The sequence below is a fragment of the Phoca vitulina genome, unplaced genomic scaffold (genome assembly GCF_004348235.1).
Source record: "Phoca vitulina isolate PV1807 unplaced genomic scaffold, GSC_HSeal_1.0 scaffold79, whole genome shotgun sequence".
Lineage (NCBI taxonomy): Eukaryota > Metazoa > Chordata > Mammalia > Carnivora > Phocidae > Phoca > Phoca vitulina.
The window spans coordinates 2,172,574-2,191,202 of record NW_022589782.1 but is presented as its reverse complement, the minus strand read 5'-3'; the positions used below and the strand labels follow the sequence as shown (position 1 = coordinate 2,191,202).

Below are 18,629 nucleotides of genomic sequence, written 5' to 3'. Positions count from 1 at the left end.
GACTTTTCTACAAAAGGAACCGTGCAGTGTAGAATCACCTGAACCTGGCTCCTTTCGCCCCACATAATGTTTTTGAGATCCATCCATGGGTTTGCTCCCACTGCGGCAGAGTGGCATCCCTGCGGGCCGGGCAGCCATATCCATCCATCGGGAATCCTTTATGCAAAGCTCCCCCAGAGGTTCTCCTGCGGGGCCAGGCCTCAGAGCCCTCAGAACAGTCCCTGGCCGGGATCCAGACGTCCTGAGCATTCACTTCTGCTTTCGCTGCCTGCGTTTATCAGTAAGCCCTAACGTTACGGTGGGACAGCTCCTGAGCAGGAGCAGACCCACCTGCTGATTCCTGGAAGGCAGCTCCGCACGCAGCCTTCTGCATGCTGACGCCGATGCACCCGAGGTCTCCCGGGATGCCCGGCTCAGTGGGAAGTGAGAGGCCGCACCCCCAGTGTCCCTCCTTCCATGCTTTAGATCCTCTACAGCCCCTGGCCAAGAGGGCCTTGGCACACAGTGTGGTTGGTGGGAAAGATCATGTTCTTTGAGGCGAGTGGTGTCCGGGTTAGGTTCTGCCCCTCCCCACCCCTCCCCAGCTGTTTATTTGGAGCAAGTTATCAACCTCTCTGTTTCTTCACCTGCAAAACCAGGATAATAACGGCCACTTCTCCTAGAAGTTAGAGGCTCATGGATGGCCAGAGGCTACCCTGGGGCCAAGCGCAGCATGGGTTCCAGGTTCTCAGCCCCCCCACGTGGAGCAGGAAGGGCGCAGACGTGGGTCCCACAGCTCGCTGAGCGCCGGGTCCTGCAGCCACCGCGGCACCCACCTCCTATCTCAACAGAGTCCGCATGCCTCCACGGCCCTCCCAAGCCCAGCTTCAGGTGCAGGAACCTTTCAAGGGTGTGCACTCCCATGCTCTTCCTCTGCCTGCCTATCTGGGAGCCTCACACACCCTGCAGGGAGGCTCTGGGTAGAGGACCTCACTCCTGCCTGAGGCTCCAAGCATTTTTCAGTTGGCTCCCTGGTGATATGAGGTTAGGTAGAAAGCCTGATTTAGAAATCCCACGTAGCCACTCTGAACTCTGCAAACATGCTCTGTCTTCCCCTTGGTTCATTCACAGCCAGGGAGCTGTAGGCACCGTAGGGTGGGCGTTCTAGGCTGCCTCCCTCCCCCGAAATCACCCGCAGCTCCTCCCCTGCTGGCTGTCCCCCAGATCCCTTCCCACTTACTTCCAGTGCACAATGTAGTGTACATGCCAAACTTGGGGGCTCGTGTGGGCTCCCCCGGTCGGCCTGGGCCTAAGCAGGGAATTCCAGTCCTGGACTGACTCCACCCTCCTTTCATAAATGGGAAATCTGAAGTCAAGAGATTAAAGATGTGTTCAGGGTCACCCAGCAAGTGAGTGGGGCCTCCAGTTCATACCTCCTCCTCCAGGAAGCTTGCCTGTTCCCCTGTTCCCTCCACATCTCCTCACAGCTGCCACAATAAATAGCCCAGCACTGCACCTACTAAGTTGTTTCATAGTTTACTGTATCTTACATCCTTCTCCGCAGCTACATCATAGGTTCTCAAGTACAACAACAGCTATGTTTTTATCATATTTTTATTCTAATGATTGATCCTTAGTAGATTTCCAATAAATGTTAAATTTCAATAAAAACTTAATGGGATGGTGGGATCTTGGGTAGATGGTTGAATGGATGGGTAGGTGGATGAGTAGATAGGCAGATGAATGGGTGTATTGGTGGATGGGTAGATGAATGGATGGGTGGATGGATGGATAGATACGTAGGTGGATGGGTGGATAGATAGGTAGGTGGATGGATGGATGGATGGTTGGATGGGTGGGTGGATGGGTGGAGGGAGGGATGGATGGATGGTTGGATGGGTGAGTGAGTGGGTGGATGGATGGATGGGTGGATGGTTGGTTGGTTAGATGGGTGGATGGATGAATGGATGGATGGATGAGTAGATGAATGGATGGGTGGATAGGTAATAGGTGGATGGATGGATGGTTGCATGGGTGGATGGGTAGATGAATGGATGGATGGGTGAGTGGATGGGTGGATAGATGGATAGGTAGGTGGATGGGTGAATGGTTGGATGAGTGGATGGATGGATGGAGGGATGAATGTATGGATGGATGGATAGATGGATAGGTAGATGGGTGGGTGGTTGGATGAATGGTTGGATGAGTGGATGGATGGGTGGGTAGATGGATGGAGGGAGGGATGAATGTATGGATGGTTGAATGGATGGATGGTTGGTTGGATGGATGGRTGGTTGCATGGGTGGATGGATGAATGGTTGAATGGTTGGGTGGGTGGATGGATGAGTAGATGAATGGATAGGTGGATAGGTGATAGATGGATGGATGGTTGGATGGATGGATGGATGGTTGCATAGGTGGATGAGTAAATGAATGGATGGATGGGTGAGTGGATGGTTGGATGGGTGGTTGGATGGGTGGATAGATAGGTAGATGGATGGGTGGATTAATGGATGGATGGATGGTTAGATGGATAATGGGTAGGTGAGCAGGTGGGTTGATGGATGGATGGATGGTTGGTTGGATGGGTGGGTGGATGAATGGATGGATGGATGATTGCATGGGTGGATGGATGGATGGTTGCATGGGTGGATGGATGATTGGTTGCACAGGTGGATGGTTGGTTGGTTGGTTGATGGGTGGGTGGGTGGATGGGTGGATGGGTGGATGGACGGACAGTTGGATGGGTGGGTGGGTAGGTGGATGGTTGGTTGGATGGTTGTTTGGATGGGTAGATGAATGGATGGGTGGAGGGATGGATGCATAGATGGGTGGAAGGATGGATGGATGAATGGTTGCATGGGTGGATGGTTGGTTGGTTGATGGGTGGGTGAGTGGGTGGGTGGATGGATGGATGGATGGGTGGTGGGTGGGTGGGTGGGTGGACAGTTGTCTATGCGTCATGATAGACAACTCACCAGTATTGCACCTCAGTGCCTGAGCTCCTTTGTCCAGTGAAACTTAACGCTGAGAATTTACCAACCAGCTCTTCTGTGGGCTGCTGTGGGAAGTGTAAAGAAGTGTGACCTTGACTCTGCCGTTGAGAAGCCTCACAGTCTAGTAGAGGAGCTCGGATTCATTTCAATGTGGCCATAAGCAGATCAACATGGAGTTCTGTTGAGCCCAGAAAGGGGAGGTTTGTGCTGCCCTCAGGACTGGCCCTCTGTCTGCAGATGTTGTCACCAGAGACGAGTTCCTCAGGAAGCAGAAGATGGAGACCATCATCTACTCCCGAGAGAAGAACCCCAACACTTTCGAATGCATTGTTCCCGCCAACATTGAAGCTGTGGCCGCCAAGGTGAGGTGGGGGTTGGGGGCTAGCCGGATGGGGTGATACCACTGGTTATCTTTGTGAGGCAGCCTCAGCCATGGACAAGGGTGGGGTGCAGAGCTGCTCTCACCTCCCTGTGGGCAAACCTCCTCCTTTTCCTTTTGTCTTCTGCTCCATGTTCCCTCTCCACACGCCCTTGTTCTTTGGGGCCCGACATGCACGTTGATCGTTTGAAACCAGCTTCTACTTCTGAAGGCTCCTGGCACTGGCATGCCCGATTCACATCGTCCAGGGCTGTGCATGTGCTTGACTGTGAGAACAAGGGCCAGAGACAGGGAGCCTGGGTCAGGGCGAGAGACAAGGAGAACAAATGGGTGCCAGGAGTCCTGTTCACCTCAGGAGGGAAACTGGCAGCAATGCAGGAGAGGTGTCTGCATGCGTTCTAGAATCTTCTGGAGCCAGACAACGTGGTCCTTATCGGCCCCAAGCATTGAGTTCTTGTCTGCACACTTGGTTCCACAGGGCTGTGCACAGCGGTGGGCGCCACCACAGCCCCGGCATCGAGCCCGGTCCTTCTGGGACCTTTCCAAAGCAAAGCTATCCATTGAGCACTGCCCAGCACCTGAGGGGTCAGCTCTGCAGTGGATGGTGACCTCAGGGGGGTGGGGGGGGGCGAGCAGGTGCCCACGGGAGCTCCGCATCTGCCACCTGCCACATGCCACCCCCCCCCAATGTTGTCACTCACACAGATGAAAGCACGGGCAGAGCTATCCAGCCTGGAACTGTTTATTTGGTTTTAAAGTCTGGGCCACAGCAGTTTAGGGAATTCTGATGTTGGAGCGGATAGGATGTGAGTGGGCAGGGTCGGAGCCGAGATGGTTGTCCCTGGAAAGGTGAGGCTGCCCAGCGGATGGATCTGGGCTGTTAGGAGTCTGGGCAGTGGCCACGCGGGCGGGGAGCGAGGGCAGTGACCAGAAGGAGCACAGGGGTGGGGGCAGGTTTGGGTTGTGAAAATTCACTCGTGCACGCTTAGGAACACACACACTTTCCTCTACTAGTGTTCTGTCTCAGCACAGAGGCTTAGGGCTTCTTGGGGTTGGTTGGTTTTTGAAGTGACACTTTCAGCAACACAGAGATTGTCCTTCAGAAGCGATGAGCTCCTGGGTGCCAGGGAGTCATGCCCGAGAACCCTTGCAGATGCTCCCAGGACCGTCCAGCCCCACCTCACCCTTCGGGTGTTTTCCACCCTTGATAGTACCACGAATGCCTTCGTAAGCTGAGGGGAGTAGCAGGTGTTCCCGAAGCTGATTGTGCTTTTCATTAAAACTCACTCATGCTGCCTGCCTCACCTCGGGCCCAATGCCGGGGCTCCGGCAGCGCCCGCCGCTGTGCACAAGCCTGTGGAACCGAGTGTGCGGACAAGCAGGGGTCGGGCTTCACCCTGGGCTTCTCCCTGCTGCAGCTGGGAGCACTCGGGGCTCTCGCCCCTGCCCCTGTCCCTGTCCGGCGGAGCCTGACCCTGCACCCCGGGCCCCGCCTCAGCTACCCAGAGGGGCTGGAGGGGCTGCTGACCGCCGGCCGCTGTGCTTGCAGGACAAACACTGTCTGCTGGAGGCTGGAATCAGCTGCACCAGAGACTTGATCAAGTCCAGGATCTACCCCATCGTGCTCTTCATTCGGGTGTCGGAGAAGAACATCAAGAGGTTCAGGTAGGACTCTGAGACCCCTCTCCCGGGGCCTCCGGCACCCCCTCCCTCCCTGCCACACCTCTGCTTGGTCCCCCTGCTCACCTTTTTAGGGCATCGTCATTGAGTGCCCGGCTGCAGCCCAGGGCAGACACGACCCCCAGCCTCTAGCAGTGGAGACAGTAACCCACACACACAGAGCACGTCCAGGGGCACGAGGGCCGGGAGGCATGGCTGTGGGACCCAGGCGGCTGGGGAAGGGAAGCTGACTCGAGCGGCCCCAGTGCAGTGAGGGCGGCCGGGCAGGTGCTGAGGGAGAAGGGCGCAGACCTCGAGGCGGGGACAGCTGCAGGAGGCCATGTGGGGCGCAGCGCGGGGAGAGCGACCTGCAGCCGAGGGTCCGGACCATGCGAGTGACGTGATCTAACAGGACATAAAAGGCTCCCTCCAGCTGCTGTGTGGAGACAGTGGTTAGGAGCACCCGGGCAGGAGCTGGGACCTGGATCCTACCTGGCGGGTGGTGAGGAAAGGTCTGAATCCGTGTTCAAGGTAGAGCCGGTGGTGTTTGTTGCAGGGCTGGCTGTGGGTTTGGGGCCTGGCCACTACGTGGCGCTCTCCCGGACCCCGCCCTCCTTCACATGCTGCAAGTGCGAGGGGAGGGGAGGCCACTCGCCTCTTCCACCAGATCTTTACTGAACGCCTGTTAAGTGCCTGGCCCTGGGGAACCCATGAAAGAGCACACAAGACCAAGGTCCCCAGCTCGCCACTGCGCACACGTTCTGCTGTCTGGAAACCAGAAGTGGCCACGTGTTGGTGAGCCTGGGGAGAAGCCTGGCGCACTGCGGGCGGGAACGTGAGATGGCGCAGCCACCGCGGAAGACAGTGGCTCGGAGGGTCCCTCACAGAAGGACCGTGTGACCCAGTGGTCCCACTCCAGGGTATCTGCCCGGAAGAATCCAAAGCGCCGTCTCAACAAGATCACTGCTCACCCACGTTCACGGCAGCGTTATTCCCAAGAGTCGAAAGGCAGAAGCAGCCCAAGTGGCCGTCGATGGATGGATACACAGAATGTGGTCCATGACTCAGCCTTAGAAAGGAAGAACGTTCTGACACCTGCGACCACCTTGAAGACACGAGGCTCCACGAGATCAGCCAGGCACGAAAGGACAGATAACTGCACAATTCAGCTTACATCACAGCCCTGGACGATTCACAGACGGGTAGACAGTGGTGCCAGGGGCCGGGGAGCGTGAGCAGGGAATTAGAGCGTTCATGGGTGTGCGTCTCAGTTTCACAGGATGGAAAAAGTTCTGGAGATTGGAGGCACGGTGATGTGGATAAACTTAACACCCCTGAACCGTACTCTTAAGAAACGGTCAGGATGGAAACGTGGACGTGCATGCTACCACAATTAAATAAGACTAAGGAGTGTCACAGCTCCCCTGCTCAATCAACCAACCAGCTCTGAAAATGGAAGAATTGCTTTTTTAAAGTAAACTAAAGGAAATAAAAATAAAAGATATTTTTTTAAGCCCCACCTCTTGGGATCTCCACAGGGACCAGAATAACAGGGCCCGCGGCACGGCCGTGTGCTGGAAGGTGGCAGGTGGTGGCCGTGGGGTGGGCGGGGGGTCCGGCTGCACAGCGCCCCCCACCCCCACCCCGAGGCTCCCCCCCCCACCTCCCCACCCCCACGCGTGGGCAGACGGCGGTCCCCCGGCCGGGCACGCATGCAGCTCCCACAGTGCCCCTTGTCCCCCCACCGCCCTCTGCCCACAGGAAGATGCTGCCGCGGCCCGAGACGGAGGAGGAATTCCTGCGGCTGTGCCGGCTGAAGGAGAAGGAGCTAGAAGCCTTACCCTGCCTGTACTCCACGGTGGAAGCCGACATGTGGGGCAGCGTGGAGGAGCTGCTCCGTGTCCTCAAAGACAAGATCAGCGAAGAGCAGCGCAAGACCGTCTGGGTGGACGAGGACCAGCTGTGAGGCGGGCCCCTGGAGTCTGAGCGCAGCTCCCAGGGGTGTCCGGACCCCAGCGGGCAGTGCTGTGGGGGCAAGGGGGCTCCGTCCACCCCGTTATGGGGACCCCCACCCCCAGCGAGCCCTGGGGCAGACGCAGCTGCAGGGACAGACACTCTCCGGTGGGAACGGGACGGGTGTGTGCCCCCCCACCCCCGGGGCTGACCTGGCCGAGGGGTCCTGCCCCGTGGCACCAGCAGGGAGGCAGGCCCCCCCGAAGGACACGACGGCAGGCCGGAGGCCAGCGGCCCCTCGGAAGCCGGAGCAGCGGATGAATGTAACGCAGGGAGCAGGTGTGCTTCCTGTAGGGCAGGGACCCGGAACGCCAGGGCACCCGCCAGCCCTCGGGACACACCGGATACACATTTCCAGGCAGGGCAGTTGGGGCGGAACAGGAAACGTGCCATGCTACTATTTTTCTTGCATTAAAATCTCTCCATTTCCTTGTTTACAAACTTTTTAAAAATTATTATTTCATCACTGGCAGAGGTTTTCAACCCTTGCGCCCTCTGTAACCTGCAAACCACTTCTGCAAAGCTAAGGTCAGGCCCCGTGTCGGGTGCAGGCAGGCAGACCGCACATCCCAGTCTACCCAGGACACACCTGATTTGTACCTGGGCTTTGGGCGGGATGACTAACAGCCCCTCTTTGACTAGCATACGTCCTGATTTGGGTGACAAGTTACCAAGTCACTCTGGGAAGGGCCCGTCCTTCCATAGGCTGCCTGGGAGGTCCCCCCCCCACCGACTCCAGCCCTGAGGCCAGAGCCCCTTACTCTGCTCTCCCCACACGGGCCCTCTGCTTCTCTGCACATCCCGTTCATACGCACAGCCTCGCTCCTTTCCGTCCAGCATGTGGGGTACGGGTCTCGATGGGGTTTGCTCCCACTGCCCAGGAGCTGGCACGGGGAGTGTGCGTGCAGGAGAGCTCTGCTTCCCTCCACAGCAGATAGCAAAGGCCCTGTGGGTTCTAGAGCCATTTGCCCCCTTGACCCCTTCCTGCAGACTTTCCAAGTATGGACCCGACCGGGCGTGGCCAAAAGCAGGCCACGTCCAGCCTGGCACCACGCTGAGTATTCATCAACTGGGTAGGTGGCAGGCTGGGCTTCCATCCTAGGTCTGCGTGTTCATGGGAACTGTGGGAGAAACTACTGGTTGACAACCCAGTCTCCACACTCCCTTCCTTACTAACAGAATCCTGTTTTTATTCTGGGAAACTGTGTACGGCTAAGAGACCATATATCCCAGCCTCCCTTGCAGCTAGGGAGGAATCAAGGAACTGTAAGGCGACAAGGTTTGGAGGAAAGACAAAGCAGACAAACAACCCTTCCTCTAGTTTCCTGCCTGGACTACAGATGTGATGGCTGGAGCTCCAGCAGTCATCTTGGATCTTGAGGTGACCTTGAAAATGGAAACTCTGCTCAGAGGGTGGTGAAGAAAGAGAAAAGGAGTCTGAGTCACTGATGGCACTTTGGAGCCCAGGACTACTGCTTGGGTTTTGTTTACATGGGACAGAAATAAATTTTTATCTTGTGTTCAATGGCTATTATTTCAGTCCTTGGTTTCTTACAGCTTAAAGCAATTCCTAACAGATACAGGAACAACTTCTGGTCTTAAATACTGTGGGCATGCGTTGATCTGCTAGGTTTTGGCCGCATATTCAAGATACGAATTACGAATAAAAGAGCTTTTTTTTTTTTAAAGATTTTATTTATTTATTTTGGCAGTGAGAGCGACAGCTAGAGAGGGAACACAAGCAGGGGGAGTGGGAGAGGGAAAAGCAGGCTTCCCGTGGAGCAGAGAGCCTGACGAGGGGCTCGATCCCAGGACCCTGGGATCATGACCTGAGCCGAAGGCAGACACTTAACGACTGAGCCACCCAGGCTCCCCTAAAAGAGCTTTTGATAAATATCTCAGTCTAAAAAAACAACACTGTGCATCCTGCAGGGTTTTTTTTTTTTTTTTTAGCATTTTGACCCTTAGAAGTCAAATGAGCACCGCAAAGCCCAGAGAGGTGCGAGTGGTGGAATGGGGGGTGTCCGAGGCAGGGGGCCTGGTCCCTTCATCCCTCTGTGATGATGATTTGTCCCTGCACCACCAAGATCCGAGTTTGCCAGGGAGAGCGAAGTGACACCTTTAAAAAAAAAAAAGCATTCCCCAAGGGCCAGTTAGTGAGGCTTTTTTCTCCCCCGAAACAGCCCCCAGACTCAAGCTGGATGTGCTGGGCCCAGAGAGGCCGTGCTGGAGGCCCCACTGTGGTTATTTAGGGCCAGAGAAGCCGCCCGCCTCGCGAGGAGCTGCGGGAGCTGGAAGGTCTTCTGCTTCCATCTTGCTAGAGCTGTACGTTGAGCAGTAAATTTTCCCCAAGCCGAGGCGATCGTGTTTCCACTCAGACCCCATGCTGCCTTGCAAAGTACTTCTAAGGACAGATGTGACTGGAAGAGGGTCCCGGAGTAAAAGGTCTGCTGATTTATTTATATTTATTTATCTAGCTTCAGATGCTCAGGCTTGTGCAGAATAACCAAACTCGCGGTTTGCCTGTAATTTGGGGGGTGGGAGGAGACAAGGAGGGGTGAAGAGACGACATACATGGGGAAAGATACCTGAAAAAAATACTCCCCCCGAGGCATTTTACCAGGCTCTAGAATGCAGGTCTCTATGTGTGCTAATAAGATGGGGCAGGAGGAGAGAAGGTCAGGAATGAGTTTCTGTGTTCTGGGTCAATCCCTGATGGAACGGCGAAGTCAGCAGGAGGCTGGGGTTTGCCCCCCCCCCCCCCGGGGAATCGCACCACATGAGGATTTCAAAGAAGACCCCTGACATCATCTACTCTAGCTCCGGGCTCTGATTTGTCAGCCGCCAACAGCCCGGAGATCAGCAGCCCTGAGGCTGCCTGGGAAGGAGAGTGGGGCCTGCGTGGGGCTGGGCGGTGGGTTGACTGCCAGAGGGCTCTGCAAAGCCGGGCTGCAGCTCGAGTTATCACACCAGAGTGTGCAAGCCGTGTTTTCCCTTGGGAGCTGGCCCAGGGCTCAGGGAGGCATCCGAGATGCACAGTGGGGCTTGCTGCCTGCCCAGGGAGCCCAGGGCCCCAGGCTCGAGAAGGGAACCTGTGCCAGGCTGATAACACCAGTGATGGATGCTTGGTCTACCTCCAAGGACACCAGCCACACAGCTTGGAGCCCCGGAAATGGTGTTGTATGTGTAGATCTACACTTTTCTGGGGAGAAACTCCGGGCTTTCTCAGATTCCCGAGGGGTCCTACATCTCCAGAAGATTAATGACCCCATGCTCTCAGGTTGGGAAATATTATCAACTATTTTTTTGAGCTCCTACTCTGTGCCAAGCACTTTGTACGTGTTCTTTTACTTACTGACCCCAAAACATTTCTCCATTTTATACAGGAGAAAGCAGGTTCAGAGAGGCTAAGTAGCTAGACCAAGGTCACACAGCTGGGAAGCTGAAATTCCAGCCAGGCCTGGCTGACTTGCCAACCGCAGGCTCTCCGCTGGATCTTCCGGTTCAGAGGCAGGGCCCCGGGGGCAACTGCCGGGCCACTCTGCCCTCGCAGTGACTGGGGAAGTGGCCGGTGTGGGGCCAGGTCTCGGGATCGGATGGGAGAGGATGTGGGTTTCCTCTCTTCCACGGAGGCAGCCTGCTTGGGTTTCTACCTAACCAGGCCACACTTTGGGGGTGGGGAGGGGAGTGCAGGAGGGGATCATCTTTGAGCTCTGGCATCGTGCCATCATGCTGCCCTCCAAACCCGCTGTGTCCAGGGCCGCGTTCCCCGCGAGTGTGTCTATCTAGGTTGGCGTCCCCCTCCGGCCCTGCTTTGCTCCCTGTCCTGGATTTGTCTTCGGCATCCTGCCAAGGTCAACCAGGATGTTCTGCTGCTTGATGGGGAAACATCACTCCAAGCACCTGCTCCAGCCCCTATATTACCCAGAATGCTCTGCAGGGGTTCCAACAACTTCCAGGAAGCCTCACCCTGTGTCTGAGGGCCTGGGACCAGAGAAATCTCCAAGGGCAGGGGTGGGAGGAGGGGGTGGGTTCCAACTGAGGCTGAACCTTGGCTTTTTGTTTCCATTTCAAACCCCAGGAACCCAAACTAAAAGCAACAGGAAGCGTCCCACCCCCACTGCCCTGGCCCCCGCCCCCCACCCAGCCAGGCTGCGGGGCTCTGGGGAAACAAACAGACCCTGAGAACAATCCAGACCTGGCACGGGGTATAGAACACCTTGAGGCCAGCGTGAAAGACCCAGGAACCTCAGGGGGGCCGGGGCTCCGCGGGAAGGTGTGACAGTTCACCTTGGTTTTTAATCTGGAATTCTGTACCCATTTCAAACAGAAAACGTTCACAGGCTTCGGAAGCACACGTTAGAAGAGGCCATCCATGTAGATCCCGTCCCCGTGCCCGTGCCCGTCCCCCGGAGCCTCCTGCGCCCGTCCAGACAGGCGATGTGTGTTCTCACCCCCCACTTTGGTGCATGACCGAGGACGCTACCCACGCCGTCCCGTACTTTATACCTAGGGCCTCTCTCCCTATCCCTATCCCTTCCCATCATTTCCTCGACAGACATGTGGGTTATTGGCAGGGACTAGCTGTGGCCCTGCGACTCTGCAGGACGTGCTCCCCTGGGAGGGGTTCTGCACGGGTCACCCCGCTGCGTGGCCCCCGGTGCCCTCCGTCGTGGTGGCACCCACTCACGGCCCGGGCTCCCGAGGCTGACGGCCAGAACAGGCCTGGCACTCTGCTCTGGGACTTCTCCCGTGGGCCTGTCTGACCCGCAGGGCCCGTTGGCGTGTGGATGGCCAATCGCCATACCCTCTGGCCTCGGTGAACCTTTGAAGTTCTAAGACCCCATCCCCTGGGGCTGCTCTCTGCTGCAAAGAGGTAAGCATGGGTTTTGAAATGGGGGAGGTTTGTGCTGAGACCCCACCCCACCTCCTCCTATCCACTAAGGGTTACCAGTCCACACAGGCCTGAAGCCAACCTCACCCCCTCAGACCCCAAACCTGCACTTCCCCACCCACCCCTGACTCGATCCTGCAGCCAAAACGCTGGGGGACACCCGCTTTCTCTCACTGTGTGTCTGTCTCTCTCACACCCTCAGTCACTCATCCTGTTGGTTGAACTCTTAACTCCCTCCTGAAGCCGTTCACCCCTCCACGTCCAACAGTTGCCATGCTGGTCCAGGCTGCCCTTGCCTCTCACTGATGGCTAGGACACCCCCAAACCACACATAGCACCCCCAACCACGTCAGCCCTCTTGCTTTTCCTCTGGCTTCTGGGGCCCCACACTGTTCCTCTTCTGATACGTTGATCCCTTCCCTCTGCCTGCCTAACTCCTAGTCCTGCATGAGGCATCAGCGGCACTGTCACCCCTGGGGGAGGACGGCCTGACCTGACCTGAGGGGCACACCCGTCACAATTCTTGTCAGCCCATGTTGGGGTGACTCTCTTGACCATGAGCTGCACAAAGGTGGAGAGCAGGTCTGACCGACTTACCCCTCACGCCCAGTAGCTGGGTGCTGGCAGCTGCTGGGATGGACATCCAAGTAAGTGTAAGTCATCCCATCCTCCCTGGAGCTGCCCAGGGTCCAGCAAGGATTTAAGTGAGTGAAGCGGGCCATAGTAAGGCCAGAGGGACAGGTGGGGACCCTGGCAAACTGGCCAGCATATAATCCATCTAAAAGAGGGAGTTGGGACTCAGTCCCAATCACTTAGTGTCATGTAGGAAGCAAACCCTGTCTTACCAGACCTTCTCATTGTTCGAGAGAACAGTGGCTTTCCTCTTCAGGCTAGTCACCTCATCATTACAGGATGGCTGCCGCAGCTCCAGACATCACATCCTCACTTCTGGTGCCAAAAAACAGGAAAGGAGGGTCTCTCCTTTATTGTGGAGGAGCATCTTTCCCAGAAACCCAGAAACCCAGTAGCCCTTCCCTGATGCCTCATTTGGCCAGTATCTAATCATATACCCACTCTGGGGCTATGCATATTGTCACTCAAACACAGAAAACGGGACTGGTTTTTATGGGAAGAAACAACAGCATTTGCCACAGGAGAGCTTGTTTAGATGGTTTGGCCTCTTTGAGGAGGTGACATTGGAGAAGGGGCCTGAAGGGAATGGCAACAAGCCGTGAAAAAAAAAAGTGGGGCAAGAGCATTCAAGCAGCGAGCACAGCAGGTGCAAAGGTCCTGGGGCAGACACAGAAGCCTGCCCCAGCTAACTCAAGTGAAAAAGGAAGGACTGGTTGTTGTGTGATGGGATACACTGTCCCCTGTCCCTCCCTCTCCCCCTGAGGAGGGCTCTACCACTCAAACCCTTGGAGCTTTTATGTCAGGAGTGGGGGCGAGAGAGGCACACGGGCAAGAACGAGGGTAGGGGCTCGGCGGAAATCCTCCGAGAAAGGAGGAAGCAGCCGCCGTGAGAGAAGTCGATGGGAGAAGAGAGAACATATTTTCCAGGGTTATAGCATGAACAATGTGTTTGCTTCGTGACATTTAAGGAACTCAAGTCTTGGGATTCCTTTTTTGGTTGCTGGACTGTGTTTCTTGGCTTCAGCCACTTCTGAGAGGCCACCCGTGGGTCACATCACCAGAGGAGCTGAGAATATCTGCAGCCAGAAAGTTCCAGAACAGCCAGGCCCCGTGCGGGTGGGAAGCGGCCAGCAACCGAGGCGGCCCTGGGGGTGGCTGAGCCAGACGGTACCGGGGAGGGCCGCGGCGTGGTGGCAGCGTGGACGCCCTGGGATCGGCGAGAGCTCCGAGTCAGGACTCTGTCCCCTGACAGCGGGCAGGTGTCTCCCTGGCGTGACCAGCTGTGGGCACAGGCAGGTCAGGGAGAGGGGACCGGCCGTTGGCAGAAAAAGGGGCACAGGGGGAGGCAGCCCAGGTACACGCACTCCCACGAGCCTCAAAGGCCCTTTGATTCCGGCTCATGATTCCGGCCCGTGATGCCGGCTTTCCCCAGGCCCTCGCCTTCAGAGAAGAGAAATCCGAGAGGGACACCAGAGGGGCAGTTTTGCATGTTGGCAGCGGAGGTGCCACTCAGAGCAGAAAGGGCAGCCCACGGTCACTCCTCCCTCCGTGACCTTTTCCTGGCTCACACCTGATTTCTCCCTGATCCCCGTTGTTTCGCTGCATTTTTATTCGTGTGAGGAAAAGTCATAAACCGAAGGTGGAGGTCACTTTCGCTTACAGGAATCATGGGGTCCCCGGGGTGCGGGCCAGCCGGGCCCCTCCTGCGGGGTCCAAGCGCCCCGTCCACGCAGACCTGGGTCAGGGATGCGGTGGCCCATCCAGGCAGCCAGCCCTCGGTCTGGCGGCTCCCCTTCCTGCCTGGCGCCCTGGCCTCTTGTCATCAGACTGCTGTGGATGAACTGAGCTGCATCCACGGGGCTGGGGGGCCGCCCGGCGCAGGCAGCCCTTCCTCACGCGCGCTGATTTTCCACCACGTTCCCTTGGCATCTGCTCACCTGGGCCTCTGAGCACCACCTCGGCTGAGCTGGGCAGGGACTGCCTGCTCCCTTTGCTCTGACGCTCCTGGACCTCCGACCTTGAAGAAGACCCTCAAACCAGCCAACAAGTGCAGTCCCGTCCGGTGGACGATGCCACTGAGGTGTGCCAGGCACTCCGCACGTCATCTCCATGCCTGGCACCCATCTGTCCCGGTGGCAAACACCACCCCACTTAATAGATGGGGGAACTGAGGTTCAGTTGCTGGGAAGGGACAGAGCTGAGATTTGAAGGGGGGACCCTGGGGTGCTCCTCACAGCCAGCTGGGACATCCTTGGTGCCGGCTCAGCTGTCGGGCAGGGGCCGGGGTCACACCGGAGTGCCCAGGTCTTCGGGAGGGAGAGGGATGGCACCGCCCTGTGGAGGCGGCCTGCGGGAGAGGCCCCGGGTGCTGAGGTGCGGGTGGGGCTTGCCTCTGTCCCTCCCTGTCCCCTCCATCCCTTCCTGCCTGCGCTGCCCCTGGTGTGAACAAAACCCGCTGTCCACAGGAGTGCCGGGCCCGGGTCTCTGGGTCCCTGGGTCCCTGGGTCCCCCGTCCCGCCCGCCCCTGGCAAGTCCACATCCGCACGGCGGGCCGGCGGCAGGAAGCGTGGGGCTCAGAGGAAGGGGGTGAGAGAGGAGGGGGTGTGGACCAGGAGAGAAGAGGTTTGGCTTGCTGGTTTGTTTGGATGCTAAAAATTAGCGGCTTGTGAGTGAGGGGGCCACGGGCTCACGCTCTTCTCTTAGCACTGGCTGAATCGAAACCCCAGGTGCTCGTCTAAAAATTGTATCGAAAGTTTCCGAGCTGGTGTGGCTGACTGGAAATGAATGTCTAATACAGGAATTTCCTTCTTTCCTATCACGTGTCATGTTCGGCTCTGACCTTGTTTTGACCGAGGCTGCAAGTCTCCCCCAGCTTGTCTGGCTGGACACGAATGTGGGTACGAGGCTGTGGGATGTGTGTGCGCATGTGTGAGAGAGAGAGACAGAGACACACAGAGACGCACACCAAGGCTCAAAGACCTTTAGCCTAACAGACCTGGTCCTTACCCTTCGTGTCCCCAGCCCGAGGCCCAGCACAGGGTGGACACCAGCACCTTGGTGACAGAGTGCCTGCACGGCGAGGGGTCCCCGGGCGTCTGTGGGCTGGCAGATGCAGGATCCCAGGGATGGAAAGGGGGACATCTGAGTTCTAAGGTAACTTTCTGTAACTCCTTGAAGATCACCTTCTGTAAAGTGAGGCCATAAAACCTGGGTGACATGCCACGTGGAGTGGCTGTGAGGACCAAGTGAGCTCACACAAGGGAGCCCCCAAATGGGCCGGACTGGTGAGGCCAGGGCCCCTGGGCTTCTCAGGTTGGATTTGCCCAAATGTTCAAAACCAAACAAGGGTGTCATTTGCCCCGAAAACAGATTCCTCATCCCCCATCAGCCACCAACACTCAGCCTTAGTTAGTCCCCAGACTGACCCGCTGTGCCCTTCAAATCCTCTCCCCCCACTCCCGCCCCCTGCCCAGGGAGCCTGCGGACCAGACCGCCCCCCAACTGGCTCCCCCTCCCCTGGTGTCCCCCCAGCCGGGAGCGGTTTTCACAGGTGTGTGCGCCATGATCCCTCGGGCATCTGAAACCCCTCAGAGACCCCCCTCCTCTTGAAGCAACGTTTTCTCGTGCATCAGATTTAAAGCTCATAGGAATGCAAGGGAAGCCGTCTTTGTTGAAATACAGTTAATCGAAGTATTTAAGAGCAAACTCGTAATCTGGTCACTCATGTGCTTTCTCGCAAATGCGTTCAAGTAACAAGATTCAACAGCAAGACCTGGGGCCGGGGATGCCGGTGTCACCATCGTGACGGGCATGACATGTCTCCAGTCGCCTTTGGGAGCCACGGTGAGATGTCCGTGTGTCTGTTGGCGAGCAAGCCCAAGGGACGCGTGCGCGCCCCGGGAGCTCGTCGCCCCTGTGTGTGATGGAAGGAAACACCAACCTGGATTCCGAGTTAGGGAAAATGAGGCTGTCATTCCATCCAGCTGAAGCTTGCAGACCCCCCTGGATTCTGCTCACAGATCCAAGTGAGGAAGCCTTGTCTGGAGCACAAATTGGGTCTTGTTCATCCTTCTGTTCCCAAACCTAGCAAAGCCGAGAGCGGGCAGGAAGTGTCCCCGAGACAGGGCCCGGGAGCCGAGCCCCGCCCCCGCAGTACAGGATGGACAGACCAGGAGGTCTGGTGTCCCGAGTACTGAGGGTGGAACCAGGGCCCGCTGCGCTGCTGCCCTCGGGAGCCTGGCGAGGGCTGAGGGCCTGTCTGACCTTGAACATGGCTGGGGGCGTGCTGCCGGGGACCCCTTTGCAGTAAGGAAGGCAGACCCTCAACTAAAGCTTGAGCTGGGGAGGGCTGGCCCAGAACTCACCTAGAGAGTTCACCTAGGAGCCCCTGACAGCTTAAAATAAACCACTAGCCCCCCGTTCCATGCCCCAGATGAGAGGGAGGAAGACCGTGTTGCCGCAAGGGAGAGCAGCTAAGCTCGTCCTGGCTGTCCGCGCCCACAGGCGAGGGGCCCGGCAGCAAAGGGCTGCCATCCAGCAGGGCTCCGGGCCCGGCAGGAAGGGTGGTGGCCGGGCACTCGGCGACATTTGCCAGACCAAGTTCCTGCTGCGTTCCAGGTCACGGTTGGGGAGCAGGAGAGCCAGCTAAGACTCAGGGTGTTGCCATGGGAAATGCGATTTCTCGCCCCCCGCGCCCCCCTTCAGCTCTTAGTGGCACGGAGAGGAGTCAGAAGGGAGTGTCTGGAAGGAGGCGTACGGGATGCTCAAAAGCTAGAGCCGGGGCCAGCGATCTGGGAGGGAAAGCACGAAATATCTGTTAATCTCGCGCGGCTCCGTTCATACTTGGTTATTGTTGGCAGCCTCCAGGATCTACGGCCCTCGTCCACTCGAATTACCGTCAGCTGCTGGTTTTTCCGGGATTTTCTTCGCTCTTTCTTTCCTTCTTTCTTTCTTTTTCTTTTCGACACACACAGTGTGTGTGTGTGTGTGTGTGTGTGTGTCCACGAACGCACATATGTACGCACACCAGTTTCGGCGGATGAATGTACAGGCTGGGAAGACTTCTAGTGCCCTCTAGTGGTGGGAAAGGCTTCACCGAGCCGTGCGTGCGTGTGTGTGTGTGGGTGGGTGTGCACCCATGTGTGGGGTGTCGGGTCCATGGTGGGGCACGCAGAAGTACTGGGCCCTCAGCCGCATGCATATTCATGGAGCACCCCCCCACTTCCCCCACCACTACCAGCCCCACTGGTGGCCTTGTTCCCTGCAGGCCGTGACTGCCATCTGCCCTCCAATGCACCCTCCCTCTTCAAATTCCCCCGGGCAGGCTGCGGCCAGCTTGTCACTCCCCATCCCCCGTAAATCCTCACCCTCAGGCCCACTGACCCACTTTTCAGTCAGAGAGACGGGGATGAGGGACTGGGACCCCTTCCCCCGACCCAGACTTCCATGATGCTTGGTGCCATAAATCTCCCAGGATTAAGCCCGCCCTGGTTCTGCAGAGACGCAGCCTCCCGCCCCCACCCGCTCCGTCACCTCCACTTCCCCGCACCAGCTGCTGAAGCAAGGAGCTATTGATTTCTCCTCCGTAAAATAACACGGTGCCGAAAGAGCAGGCTCCTCTTGGCTTCTGCCATCCCCCAGGTCACCCGGGCCCTCCGAGGCCTGGCGCTCCCCTGAGGTCCCCAGACCCCAAAAGTCATATCAATAAATCCAGCATCCTCACGCTGGCCCCGGGTGGCCTGTGCGGGGGAGAAACATCTGTCTGTGGTGACTGGAGCCCCTGTCAGCAGGCTGTGAATCAGGCTGTGCCACTCACAACTGTGGGGACTTGCACAGGGGTTTCCAACTGTAAAATGGGCGTGGGTCTGTATAAAACTGGAAGACGGTCGCGCAGACTGTTCACACTGACATGTGCCTGATCACAGCATGAATTCGTGCAGTGGGATGATGAATAGTCACGTGCAGATGTGGCTCTTTCCCAGGTGGGGGAGAGAAGGGAAAAGGCCTGGGGTAGGGAACAGGGGAGAGGGACCCCAGTAACACCTGTCATAGTCTCTCTCTTGCATAAGATCCAGAA

The 18,629-nt window shown here is 57.4% G+C and overlaps 1 protein-coding gene across 1 annotated transcript in view; it reads left to right on the top strand.

The window, feature by feature from the left end:
• Positions 1-8,546, top strand: part of CARD11 (caspase recruitment domain family member 11) — a 56,489-nt gene extending 47,943 nt beyond the window's left edge. The window contains exons 23-25 of the mRNA XM_032394214.1: positions 3,213-3,337; positions 4,904-5,019; positions 6,775-8,546. Coding sequence (XP_032250105.1) covers positions 3,213-3,337; positions 4,904-5,019; positions 6,775-6,979 — 446 coding nt within the window. The 3' untranslated portion in view covers positions 6,980-8,546. The remainder of the gene's footprint in view (positions 1-3,212; positions 3,338-4,903; positions 5,020-6,774) is intronic.
• Positions 8,547-18,629: the final 10,083 nt, after the last annotated feature.